Raw genomic sequence first — 12968 nt, 5'->3', positions numbered from 1 at the left:
ATTCCACATGTGAAAAATATATTAAAAACAAAGATTCCATGACTTACCAAATCGGAAAGCGCTGGTAGATAGACACAATAAAAAGACACACAAACACACACACAAAATTTCAAGCTTTCGCAACCAACGGTTGGTTCGTCGGGAAAGAGGGAAGGAGAGGGAAAGACGAAAGGATGTGGGTTTTAAGGGAGAGGGTACCTCCATCTGTCCAATGGCCAGCTTCACACATCCTTCCACATCAAACCCACCAACAAGCAACAGTACCTCCATTATGACAGCTGCCACCCATTCCATATCAAACGGTCCGTTCCCTACAGCCTAGGCCTTCGTGGCAAACCAATCTGCTCCAGTCCTGAATGCCTGAACCATTACACCAACAATCTGAAAACAGCTTCCACATCCCGCAACTACCCTCCCGACCTGGTACAGAAGCAAATAACCAGAGCCACTTCCTCATCCCCTCAAACCCAAAACCTCTCACAGAAGAACCCCAAAAGTGCCCCACTTGTGACAGGCTACTTCCCGGGACTGGATCAGACTCTGAATGTGGCTCTCCAGCAGGGATATGAATTCCTCAAATCCTGCTCCGAAATTAGATCCATCCTTCATGAAATCCTCCCCACTCCACCAAGAGTGTCTTTCCGCCATCCACCTAACCTTCATAACCTCTTGGATCGTCCCTATGAAATCCCTAAACCACCTTCCCTACCCTCTGGCTCCTACCCTTGTAACCACCCTCGGTGTAAAACCTGCCCCATGCACCCTTCCACCACCACCTACTCCAGTCCTGTAACCCGGAAGGTGTACACGATCAAAGGCAGAGCCACATGTGAAAGTACCCACGTGATTTACCAACTGACCTGCCTCCACTGTGACACATTCTATGTGGGAATGACCAGCAACAAACTGTCCATTCACATGAATGGACACAGGCAGACAGTGTTTGTTGGTAATGAGGATCACCCTGTGGCTAAACATGCCTTGGTGCACGGCCAGCACATCTTGGCACAGTGTTACACCGTCCGGGTTATCTGGATACTTCCCACTAACACCAACCTATCCGAACTCCAGAAATGGGAACTTGCCCTTCAATATATCCTCTCTTCCTGTTATTCACCAGGCCTCAATCTCCGCTAATTTCAAGTTGGCACCACTCATACCTCACCTGTCATTCAACAACATCTTTGCCTCTGCACTTCCGCCTCTGACATCTCTGCCCAAACTCTTTGCCTGTAAATATGTCTGCTTGTGTCTGTATATGTGTGGAAGGATATGTGTGTGTGTGTGTGTATGTGTGTGTGTGTGTGTGTGTGTGAGTCTATACCCGTCCTTTTTTCCCCTAAGGTAAGTCTTTCCGCTCCCGGGATTGGAATGACTCCTTACCCTCTCCCTTAAAACCCACATCCTTTCGTCTTTCCCTCTCCTTCCCTCTTTCTTGACGAAGCCACCATTGGTTGCAAAAGCTTGAAATTTTGTGTGTGTGTTTGTGTGTCTTTTTATTGTGTCTATCTACCAGCGCTTTCCCGTTTGGTAAGTCATGGAATCTTTGTTTTTAATATATTTTTCCCATATGGAATGTTTCTTTCTATTTTATTTATTGTAGTTTGTATTAGATTTGCTGAACTTTTTTCTGAGTGACAGGTAACATTCAGTTACACGCTAATTGTATTTACATTTTAGAAATTTTTAGTATAGGTTCTTGTTACAAACAAGAGAAAAACATTGCAATTTGGAAGTATAACATTACTGGAAGTTTTTAGAACTTGAAGGAATCAACATTATTAGTTCCAAGAAGAGAATAGCAAAAAACTTTGAGATTTCATGACAAATGCCTTTTGGCGCCTTTGATATTTGTCAGTTTCCCTTATACGGTTGATATTTTCAAACTGACACGTCTGTCTGTCTTGAGGGTAAATCATGAGTTCAGTTAGTGAAGATAATAATATTTTTTGTAATGAGTTGTTGGGTGAGGGTTGGGTGAGGGTTGGGGGAGCGTTGGGGGAGGAGCCAGTTGTCCTTCTCTGCCCTTTTCTGGGTATGCCCTTGTTCCTCAGTTTTTATAGTAAAGTTATAAATGGAAAATTATTCATTTCTATTAGGTGGAGATGAGGATTTGTTTCAGCTGAATAACACCTCTCGTGAATTAAAACTGAATGGTCAAGAATTAGATTATGAAGATGCTACAAGCCACACCATATATGTACTAGCAACTAATAGTGAAAAAAAACCAGAAGAAGACCCTGCTCTTGAGAACAATGATTCAGTGCTGAAATGCATAATACAAGTAAGTAGACTAACTTAATTTTTGTTCTTAACAGAAAATAAAACAACATTAGTTGGAATGTTGATATTAAATAGTAAAATGATGCAACTTGATTATTTTCTTACTTATATGCTAAAATGTAATAATAAGAAATTTTCTCATACTGCTTTGCACAAAATATGAAGCACGCTCTTATTGCTCTAGTTTTGATTCTTTCTTGTTCACTGAATATATTGCCATCAGATTTTTAAAAAATTAAACATTTCAATAAAACACTTTGATGATTTACACTGCTCAGCCATAACACCATAATGTTGTATGCAGTTGCTACCAATGCTGAACTACTTTGTACATCCAGAAAAAAATCTTTTTCATTGTTTTGCTGAAACCAATGAAATCTGAAACTATATAAATAACCTTTATTTATCAACACTCATCCAGTATTTTTCATATATTTTGCACAGATCTTTACACTGCCCATTTTATGCTGATGTACATTTTCTTTTAATATTGATTCTGACATTGCAGCTATGTTTAAATACCAGAACTTCTTAATCCACCTATTCCAACTTGTCATTCTGTTACCTTTGAACATAACTACAACCACTAATTAGTTTGTTTCTCTCCTGTGGTCTCTCTGAGATGTAACTTCAACTAAATTCATTTTATTTCTTGACAGTGAAAATGATACAGACTCCACAACTCATACACTTATACATATTTTTAAAACAAATACTTCATTGTTGATATTTGTGGTTTTAGATACTACAATTAAAAATATCTCATCAATTTAGTGTGACATACATGCAGAAGTGTTGCAGTCACAATTATTTCTTTCATACATAAAATCAGTCAGAAAACAATATTGTCATTTGAATTTATGTCACATACGCAGAATGAATAATGCTCTTAACAGTTTCATTAATTACACAGTTACAGAATTAAGCATGATGTTTGTATCATCTTTTTAATATACATCTCATTAGAGCTTTTGGCCATTGTTAACAGCAATTCTGTCCTTTAGAAAGTCTCAAAATTTTTTTTGAAAATTAGTAAATTTTGCTACCTACATTAGTTACAAAGTTGGATAATAGCAGTTCTCATGTTATTCCCAGTATTGTTTCAAGTATTTCTGATCATGCCTAAAAATAGTCCACTTGAGTTATCATCAGGGAGCCTTGTCTTATAGATTATTACTGCCAAATTATATATAGTGATGGGACTAATACAGTATTATTACACCATAACCTGCATAGTTACAGATGCATCTTGTATAAACATGGCACAGATTAGACTATATTAGATGTACTTTTCACTCCATGGATCCATAGTGAAGCTATCCTCAGGATGTATTACAAGTTTTTATGTCTGCTCCAAATATAAATGCATAATCAATTAACAATTCCCTAGTACTTTATGAGCAGAAAACAGAAGGAATGCCAATAACTATTACCAGAATATCCCAAGTTTATTTATTTATTTATTTACACATCAAGTTCCGTAAGACCAAATTGGGGAGCAAATCTCCAGGGTCATGGAATATGTCAGTACATGAAATTACAATGTAAAAGAAATAACAAATAAAAATAAAATGTTTATGAACCCAAAAAAAGTCAAGCCATAAGTTTAAGTAAACGCGATCAACAATGTAACATAAGATTCAGCTTAATTTTTCAAGGAATTCTTCAACAGAACAGGAGTGACCAATGAAGAAACTCTTCAGTTTTGATTTGAAAGCACATGGATTACTGCTAAGATTTATTAATTCTTGTGGTAGCTTATTGAAAATGGATGCAGCAGTATACTGCATCGTTTTCTGCACAAGAGCTAATGAAGTCCAATCCAAATGCAGTTTGGATTTCCACAGAGTATTAACTGAGTGAAACTTGTTTATTCATGGGAATAATCTGATATTGTTAACAAGAAACAACAGTAATATATATTTATATATATTGAGAGGCCAATCTCAAAATACCCAGACTAGTGAACAGGTGTTGACAAGAGGTTTGCAAACTTACACCACTTATTGCCCGAACCACCCATTTCTGAGCCAAAAATATCCTTAGAGAATGGAAAGAGTTACCCCAAAATATAATCCCATATGACATAAGCCAATGAAAATAAGCAAAGTTGACTAATTTTCAAGTTGAATGATCACTTACTTCAGATACCATTCTAATAGTAAAAATGGCAGCATTAAGTCTTTGAACAAGATCCTGAACATGGGCGTTCCACAACAGTTATCTATCTATCTGAACACCTAGAAATTTGGACTGTTAAGTTTCACTAATAATATGCCAATTCTGTGAAATTAATATGTTGGGTTTTGCTGAATTGTGTGTTAAAAATTGTAAAAACTGTCTTACTGTGATTTAGTGTTAATTTATTTTCTACAAGCTATGAACTTATGTTATGAACTGCACTATTGGAAACAGAGCCAATGTTGCACACAACATCCTTTACTACCAAGCTAATGTCATCAGCAGACAGAAATATTTTAGAGTTGCCCGTAATACTAGAGGGCATATCATTTATATAAATAAGGAACAGGAGTGGCCCCAACACTGATCCTTGGGACTCTCCCCATTTGATCATACTTCACTCAGACCCCACATCACAGCCATTCTCAACACTGAATAATGATCTTTAGCTGTCTGTTGTTAAAGCAAGAGGTGAACCAATTGTGAGCTACTCCCCATATTCCGTAATGGTCCAACTTCTGGGGCCATATTTTCTGACCAACATGATCAAACACCTTAGTTAAATCAAAAAAGTATGCCTAGCACTTGAAACCTTTCGTTTCACCCATCCAGTGCCTCGCAGAGAAAAGAGAATATAGCTTTTTCAGTTGTTAAATGACTTCTAAAGCCGAACTGTACATTTGATAGCAAATTAAGTTATATAAAATGATCAATTATCCTTACATACACAGTCTTTTCAATAACTTTAGCAAATACTGATGGCATAGAAATAGATCTAAAATTACCTACATTATCCCTTTCTCCCTTATTATAAAGCAGCTTTGCTACTTAGTACTTTAATCATTCAGGAAACTGACCATTCCTAAAGCAAAAATTACAAATATGGCTAACATGTTCACAGGACTTTAATATCTGCTAGGCATTCCATCACATTCATGAGAGTCCTTAGTGTTCAGTTATTTAGTAGTTATTGACTCAATGTCCCCCTTGTCTGTACCACAGAGGAGTATTTCAGACATCAATCTCAGAAAGGCATTTCCTGAGAAAGTTATATGATTCCCTGTAGAAACTAAATTTTTATTGAATTCACCAGCAATGCTCAGAAAATGATTGTTAAGTACTGTACATATATCTGATTTATCAGTAACAGAAATAGTCTTACTAGGAACTGACTTTATATCATTGATCTTGTACTCCTGACCAGACACTTCCTTCACAACTGACCATATGGTTTTAATTTTATCCTGTGAATTAACTATTCTATTTGCATACCAAGTACTCTTTGCCTTGATAGCCAGGTCAGATTCAAAATAGTACCTAAGTGAGATATGAGTAGAGCATGTGGCATACTATTCTTGATTGAGTCATGGCTGCTTATTTCACCCATAGCTGCGAGCAGCTGAGCCCATATGATACACCTTTTATACCTCTAGTGAGCTGCAACACCTCTGAGTCACTATTGATGCCATCCACTGGCAGGAATATTAAATCCCTGCCCCCTGAAATCAGCATGTAGGGATAAAAATGCCCTAGATGATACCAGTATCAATGGTGCGGTGTAGGTGGAGTGGCAGAACTCACCGTCAGTGACTCAAGTAGTGTAAACTTGGGGCCAACTTCATCAGGAGACTCGGCCAAAAACTGAGGGTGCAGTGGAGGCAACAGAGTGCCCTCAGCAATAGACTGCTGTGATGCCACCAGAGTGAGGGAAGTCTGAATGGAGTAAGTGGTTCTACTTCTATAGACTCCCAGACCATGACCCCCTTACCAACCTACCATTCAACATGGGCGGAGGGGCGGTTGTCACACTGAAGTGCAGCCGGTGCAGAGAGACAGCAAGAGACCTAGCTGGTGGCAACCCTGGTATCTGTTTAAAGAGTAAGAGGTAGAAATGAGGGCAATGGCATCTTTTGCGACTACAGTTGCAGCTGGAGCTGGTTGTTGTGGTGGGTCAGGCAGACTTACCCAGATACTATTTCAAACAGCTGATGTTGCCTGTGGCCTATGATGACTCCTTGCATCTGAGCCAGGTGCTGGTCACATGTACGTGACCCAACAAAGGTGTCACCACATATAGATGCATTGATACACAGGATGTAACAATGAAAACAATCAATTTTTGACAAAATAAGTTAATTGGGTAGATAAAAAATCTACTTACCAAGCAGCAGCAGAACACAGACATAAAAGAAGGTTGTAATTAGGCAAGCTTTTGGAGTGGCACCTTCTTCAGGCAGAAGGGTAGAATGGGAAGAAATAGGGGTGAAATAAAAGGACTGGAGAGGTCTTTCCTTCTCATCTCATGCAGTAAGTCTCCCCTGACCACGGTTTGGGTGACTTTCCCAAAATCTACCCCCTTTTCTAGACCTCTCCAATCCTCTTCCTTCACGCCTCTTCCTTCCCCTTCCAGACTTCTGCCTAAAGAAGTAGCCACTGGCTCCAAAGGCTTGCCTAATTACAAATTTCTTTCATGTGTGTGTTCTGTCACCACTTGATGAGTAGATTTTTTATCAATCCAATTACATTATTTTGTACACAGAATGGACACATTGTATGGGCCTAAGGATGTTTAACAGGGTGTGATGCCACTGCTGGTGCAGGATTTTGGCTAGATTGCTTCCAACAGTGGGGGTAGATCTGTACATCACAAGGAAGCTACCCAAAGTGTTCTCATATAAATAGTGTAAAATCCAAAGTGAGTGTTCACAGTGATAGGGAAGCCACCTGCTCTGTAGCCATGATTGTGGGGACTGCAGTGTTGGCCTCTTTCTGTTCAGTCTGCTGCATGATATAGGCATCTGTTTCTGGTATTCCACTGCCACAATTATGACAGGACTAGGGATTCTTCAATGTGCATGACATGCTTCACAACACTGAGGAGGGAGGGGTTTCTGACCTACCCAATTGACATTGCAAAAAATGCATTCAGTGGTGAAGTGGGAGAAGAATGATTGATGTACCTAAATCTGTAATGAAATGCTGGTAACCTAGATCCCTGTGAACTTGGGTGGGACTTAGAGACAGAAATAGAAGATGAAGAGTCAGAATCATCAGTCAATTGCTGCTTGTAACGGTGGCTAAAAATTTGTAAAATATTAATTTCATTTGTAAAACCATCTAAACTGTCAAAGCAACCTAAAAGATTTAGAATTGTAAGCACTTCAGCTGTACTGGGACCATACTTTGCAAAGCTTTAGCTGTGAACTCCCTGTGAGGTGCAAGGTGCACAATCAAATCTTGAATCGAAGATTACCCAAATGAAAATTTCAGTTCTGCCACATGAAATTGCATTTGTGTGTGAGAACCTATAAGCCAGCAGCCCATGCTGCATTGTCCATGTTCTTCTTGACATGGATTCAACTGGAGGCTAGCCATGGCATGGTGCTCTCCCATCATAGCATTCAGGTGACAGGTCAAGGAGATCACTGAAAGACAATTCACTTGGTTGCAGTTACTGCACCATCTCATATAAGGGAGTACTAGAAGATGAGAGCAATGCAATTTGTTGTCTTCAAAAAATGCCGTAAGAAAAACAGTACATTTCAAAATGGTGGACTTAGACTTCCCAGCTCCCCACAGCAGTGAACAGTGGTGGAGGTGTAGCCATGGCCACTGACTGATGTGGTTGTTGTTGCTAAGACACTAGCTGCAGGAGAACAGCCTAGAGAGTGGCCTGCTATTCTTTGTGGATTATTATTAAGGTACAAACTGTTGATGCTGTTGTTGCAGTCACAGCAGTTGCTGCCAAAGTTGCAAAAACTTGGGGTCTGTAACACAGGAACTGGGTGTGAGCACAATGCCATAAACAAAATAGGATGGGAACTCATCATTGCTCATGCAGTGTACTTTTCTAGGTTGAACTGCAGCTGCTTGCCTAGCTCATTTCGGTGAGTGGCTGAGTCAACATGACATGCCTTTTATGCCTCTGGTGGCTCTCTTCATGTGTGAGCTGTAAAGCCTCTGAACTACTAATGATATCATCTAGTGCTAGGAATGTTAAACATGTCATAAAACAAAAATATTTGATACATATATACAAAGAGATTTATGAATGTTCCTGCCATACACCCTTAGTGAAATGTTTCTTACAGATGTGGACTAGGTTAAAAAGATGTTGAACATATAATGCGAGAAAGCAGGGAGACATAACGATAAGCCTCAGTGAACATTCACTATACATACAATTGTGCTGTTCTTTTATAAGAGTCTAAAGGATGACAGACTGGGTGATGTTACTGTTTCACTTCACCATTTTTATGTTGTATGGATTCAGAAGTATCAGTGTTCTTCTGATCCACTGCACATGGTGATAAGACGTTTAGAGATTGTTCAGTAGTGATCATTGTTCAACAATTTCACATGTTTAGAGATTGCTATCCAACTACAAATTGTAACATTAGTATCCTCATATTCCACTTCTATAGATATTCCCTTACATTACTGTTAATGTTTTGTACTCACCTGTAGTTGCTGTATTGTGTAAGACAAATAACGTATAACAATTGAAGGGCTGGGTGGAAGAAAACACTAACTAACACGAGCATAATCTTGAGTTATTGCATGTTATATGTTTGGTTAAATCTGTAACTTGTAAATCATGATGGTCTTATTTGCCACCCCATCAGTTTTATTCTACCATTTTCAGATAATAAAGTTTTTCTTAATGTAAGATTGGAAGCAACCGTATTTAGATTAATTTGTGAATTCACTGTTAAGATTTAAGTTGTTACCAGCATACACTTTCTTTTGTATATACAGATGTTACTACACCTGAGTAGCTGCGTGCTTTGTTTTCATTTACACTGCGAGCCTTGACTAATTTGTATTTAGCCATTTGCACAAGAAACATAAACAGTAAAGCTATTTTGTAAGTACTGTAAGGTTGAGGCAGGTAGTAGGGGATTCTATCATTAATTCAATTCAAAAGGTTAATTTCATTCTCTCATTAAAGTCAGGCATTAGCCGGGAGCTTCGGCTGCCTGTAATTTTCTCGTCCCACAGTCTGACAACAGCAAGTTAGCACCAGGGTGGGAAATCTCGATCACGTGCCTCCCTCAGATCCTGACAAGGTAATGCCACCTAGGCGACGCTGACCAGGCCACGCTTCGGAACTTTCCATGCTGCCCCTGTGGGTTTCTCGGCTTCTTTCTGACCAATCAGGGTGGAGGAAGCCATGCAGCCGTGCCAGACGTACCCCATCACCCATCGGCAAGGCTCTCTCTTTGCCGCATGCCCTGTAGCTGTGAATACCACCTGCCTCTCCCGGTGCTGCAGTGCCGTGGACTTTGTCTCTGTAGCTGCCACGCAATTCACACTTGCCCAAATGGCAGACGTCACTATGCATTAACTTTGCTCAGGTTTGATGCAAACTATGCATCGCCTACCACTACACTCTGGCTCACCTTCGCCTCTCTAGGCCTGACTCGTGTTGCCCATTTGAATGCATTTTCTGCCCATAAATGTTCTTGTCACATAAAAATTGTCCAAATGATTCATTTCTGCCCACTGGCGGTGGAAATACACACTTCCAATTTGGTATGGAGTGACTGCTGCACACGTGCTAGGATTTCAGCAGATATGTCCAAGCAGGCTGCAGTAATACATGGTTGGATATCATAAGATTAGTTGGTACATCCTTGTAGACAGCATCTTTGAGCTTCCCCCACAGAAAAAATTCTACAGGCATCAAATGCAGGGAATGGGCTGGTCAAGGCACAGATCCTCTGCATTCAGTGCAGGGATTTGGAAACAATTCATGAAGACATAGTGTAGTACTTCATGCATTATGGGGTGGACAGCCATTATGATAGTACCACAAGTTCCTCCTAGCCTATAGAGGCATCTTTTACCATCAATTGAAGGTTGTCTGTTAGGAGTCTGTGATACTTGTTCACATTCAGTGTTCTGCCTATGAAAAACAGGCTGATGGTTCACTATCACACCACACATTTATGCTTCATGGAAACTGATGTTCTACCTAAAAAAGCCAACAGACATTGTCAACAGACCTGTAGTGCAATTTTGACGGTTTACCTGCCCATGATTGCTAAATGTGACTTTATCACTAAACAAGATACACGATACATCTGGAGAATCCTGTCTTAATGCCCATGTGCAGAAGTTAACACAATTCTCATGATCGTTTCCATGTAGCTCTTGATGGAGAGAGATGTGACAGTGTTGGAAACTATGTTAATGGAGAAAGTGTAGGACACTTGCGTGACTCATTCCATTTCCTTGTGTGATTATGTGGAAGCTCACATGTGGATCATCTGCAACAGCACTAAAAACATTAATTTCTCCTTCTCCTGCCATCACTTGCATCCTTCTGTTATGTTGCCTAGGTGTTACACTACCACTTTCATGTAAGTGCTTAAAGAGGTTGATAAATAATTGCTGAGATGGTTGGTTTCTATTGTATAGTTTACCACATACACCGTAAAAGAACAAATTGAGTGCTTCCTACATTCTCCTTACACCATGAACATGTCAGCTTGTTCTAAATTAATAAATACCATCATCCACTCATGACCTACTGCCTGGGACACAACACACTAACTGACTAGCAAGTCACAGTTCAATCAAGGAATGCACAAGCTCATTGTAAGCAAACATAACAACATAGTACCTAGCTACTAGCCAGGTTGAATAACACAAACAAATACTGGCATGGAAACTTCTTAAAATACGATATCTTGTAAACAACAAACACCACTGACATTATAATTTAACCTACTTCTAGTTTGTTAATATTCAGTAGGTATCGTTCCATTTAAAAAAGCATATGTTTCCACAAACATTCACTTTTGATGTATTATTACAATCTTTTTATTGGCTAACAATATGAGCCCCAGCTACCAGTCCATTTTGTGAAAATTGCACATCAATAGCACTTTCTATTTCCTCAAAGTTCGTGGTGCAAGTTCTAGATGATTCACCTTGTATAGAAGGAGTAAAGTTACGCTAAATATTACAATAAATAAATACATAAACCAAAGTAATATAAGAGTGGTAAAAGTTCAAACTTAACACACACTTAAGAAGGCAGAAAAGGTGAAAAATATGATACAGACATTGTTGTTTACGCTGTTCTTAAGTATTTCACCACAAACATGTTCAATCTATATATTCCAATATAAAATTAATTCAAACTAGTTCTGAAACATGTATTAAGGTTACCAATCATAATCATTTTGTCTAAGATTTATCTGTTACACACTCACTGAGAATTTATTTGAATTTGGGCAATTGCTCATTAAGACATTGAATATGTGCTGCAAATCCATTGAATAGCTTAACACCAAAGCAATAAAATTCTTTTTCGACCAGATTAAGAGTTTTTAATTCAATGCACAGACTTTTTTGGCACAACAATGTGTCGCAAGCAAAGGGTGACATGCGACATAAGCAATCTCTTCAGTATGTGCAACTCCAACACAAGTGAAGGTAATACAGTTCCTAAGTCACTGCTATACAAGTGCCTATTTTTGACACTGCTGTTGGAGCTGGCAAACTACTAGTCTTCATCTGGACTATGGTCGGGCACCGCAGCCCTTACATCCTCTTCATATCGAGGGTGCAACTGTTGTTGTCCTAGAGAGGGGTCGATCAAGTGTGATTGGCTGACGTCCTCTTCGCAGCCCTCTGTGTTCTAAAGTTCCCAACCGGTGTGGCAGCACTTGACTTTATGTCGGAACAGAAACTTTATTACAGAAAAAAATTACCAAGGGGAAAAAAATCTACTACAAGGTAGTTTTAATGATCTCCTTCTGTCAAAACAGGAAACTGTAAGACTGTCTATGACAGACACCACTCATTGTACGGAAAGATATTTTTCCAATGAAATTTTTTTAAGAGAGTTGGGTGCCCCAAGAATATAATTGCATATGGCATAATAAATGAAAGTAGACATAGGAGGAAGTTTCAAAGATACCTGCTTCAGCCACTGAAGCACTAATCCATATTGTAACCGTTGTTGAGCAATATAATTTAAAAAATTGAAGAATGTGAGTTGACCAGTTACATTTGCTGTCTATATAAGCACACAGGAATTTTTTATCCTCAGCTTTCACTATTGTTTGTTATCTTCACGTTGTGTTAATTTCTACAAGATTTCTTTGAGGTGCAGGGAATCTTATGTAATAGATGTTATATGGACAGAGCTTGAAGAAAACAAGTTTGTGATTTTTAGTGAAAACTTTGTTCAAGGCCGTCAATGAGAATTGTAGTATCGTCTGCAAAAAAGGTAAATTTACATTTTGTGTCGAAACAAAGTCATTAATGAAAGCAAGAAATAGTAGTGGACCCAAAATGAAGCCTTGTGGCATACTGCAACCGAAGGTGCCCCATACAAATGAGGCAGATTCTTCAGATGAGCCACTCGGCACTCAAGTTTGCTTTCAGCACTTTAAATATGAATTATATAATTATAGTCCGAGCTTTGAGTTTTTGGTGACTGCCAGCACTGAATAAAAAATACTGTGAAGGACTGTGTGATTATCTTT

At 39.0% G+C, this 12968-nt stretch overlaps 1 protein-coding gene across 1 annotated transcript in view; it reads left to right on the top strand.

The window, feature by feature from the left end:
• Window positions 1-12968, top strand: part of LOC126195147 (cadherin-23-like) — a 460891-nt gene that overhangs the window by 382191 nt on the left and 65732 nt on the right. Inside the window, exon 26 of the mRNA XM_049933652.1 lies at window positions 2100-2284. Within this exon, the coding sequence (XP_049789609.1) occupies window positions 2100-2284 (185 nt within the window). The remainder of the gene's footprint in view (window positions 1-2099; window positions 2285-12968) is intronic.

Source organism: Schistocerca nitens, chromosome 7, assembly GCF_023898315.1.
Source record: "Schistocerca nitens isolate TAMUIC-IGC-003100 chromosome 7, iqSchNite1.1, whole genome shotgun sequence".
Classification (NCBI taxonomy): Eukaryota; Metazoa; Arthropoda; class Insecta; order Orthoptera; family Acrididae; genus Schistocerca; species Schistocerca nitens.
The sequence above is the reverse complement of the archived record's forward strand: the minus strand, read 5'-3'. Positions and strand labels throughout refer to the sequence as shown.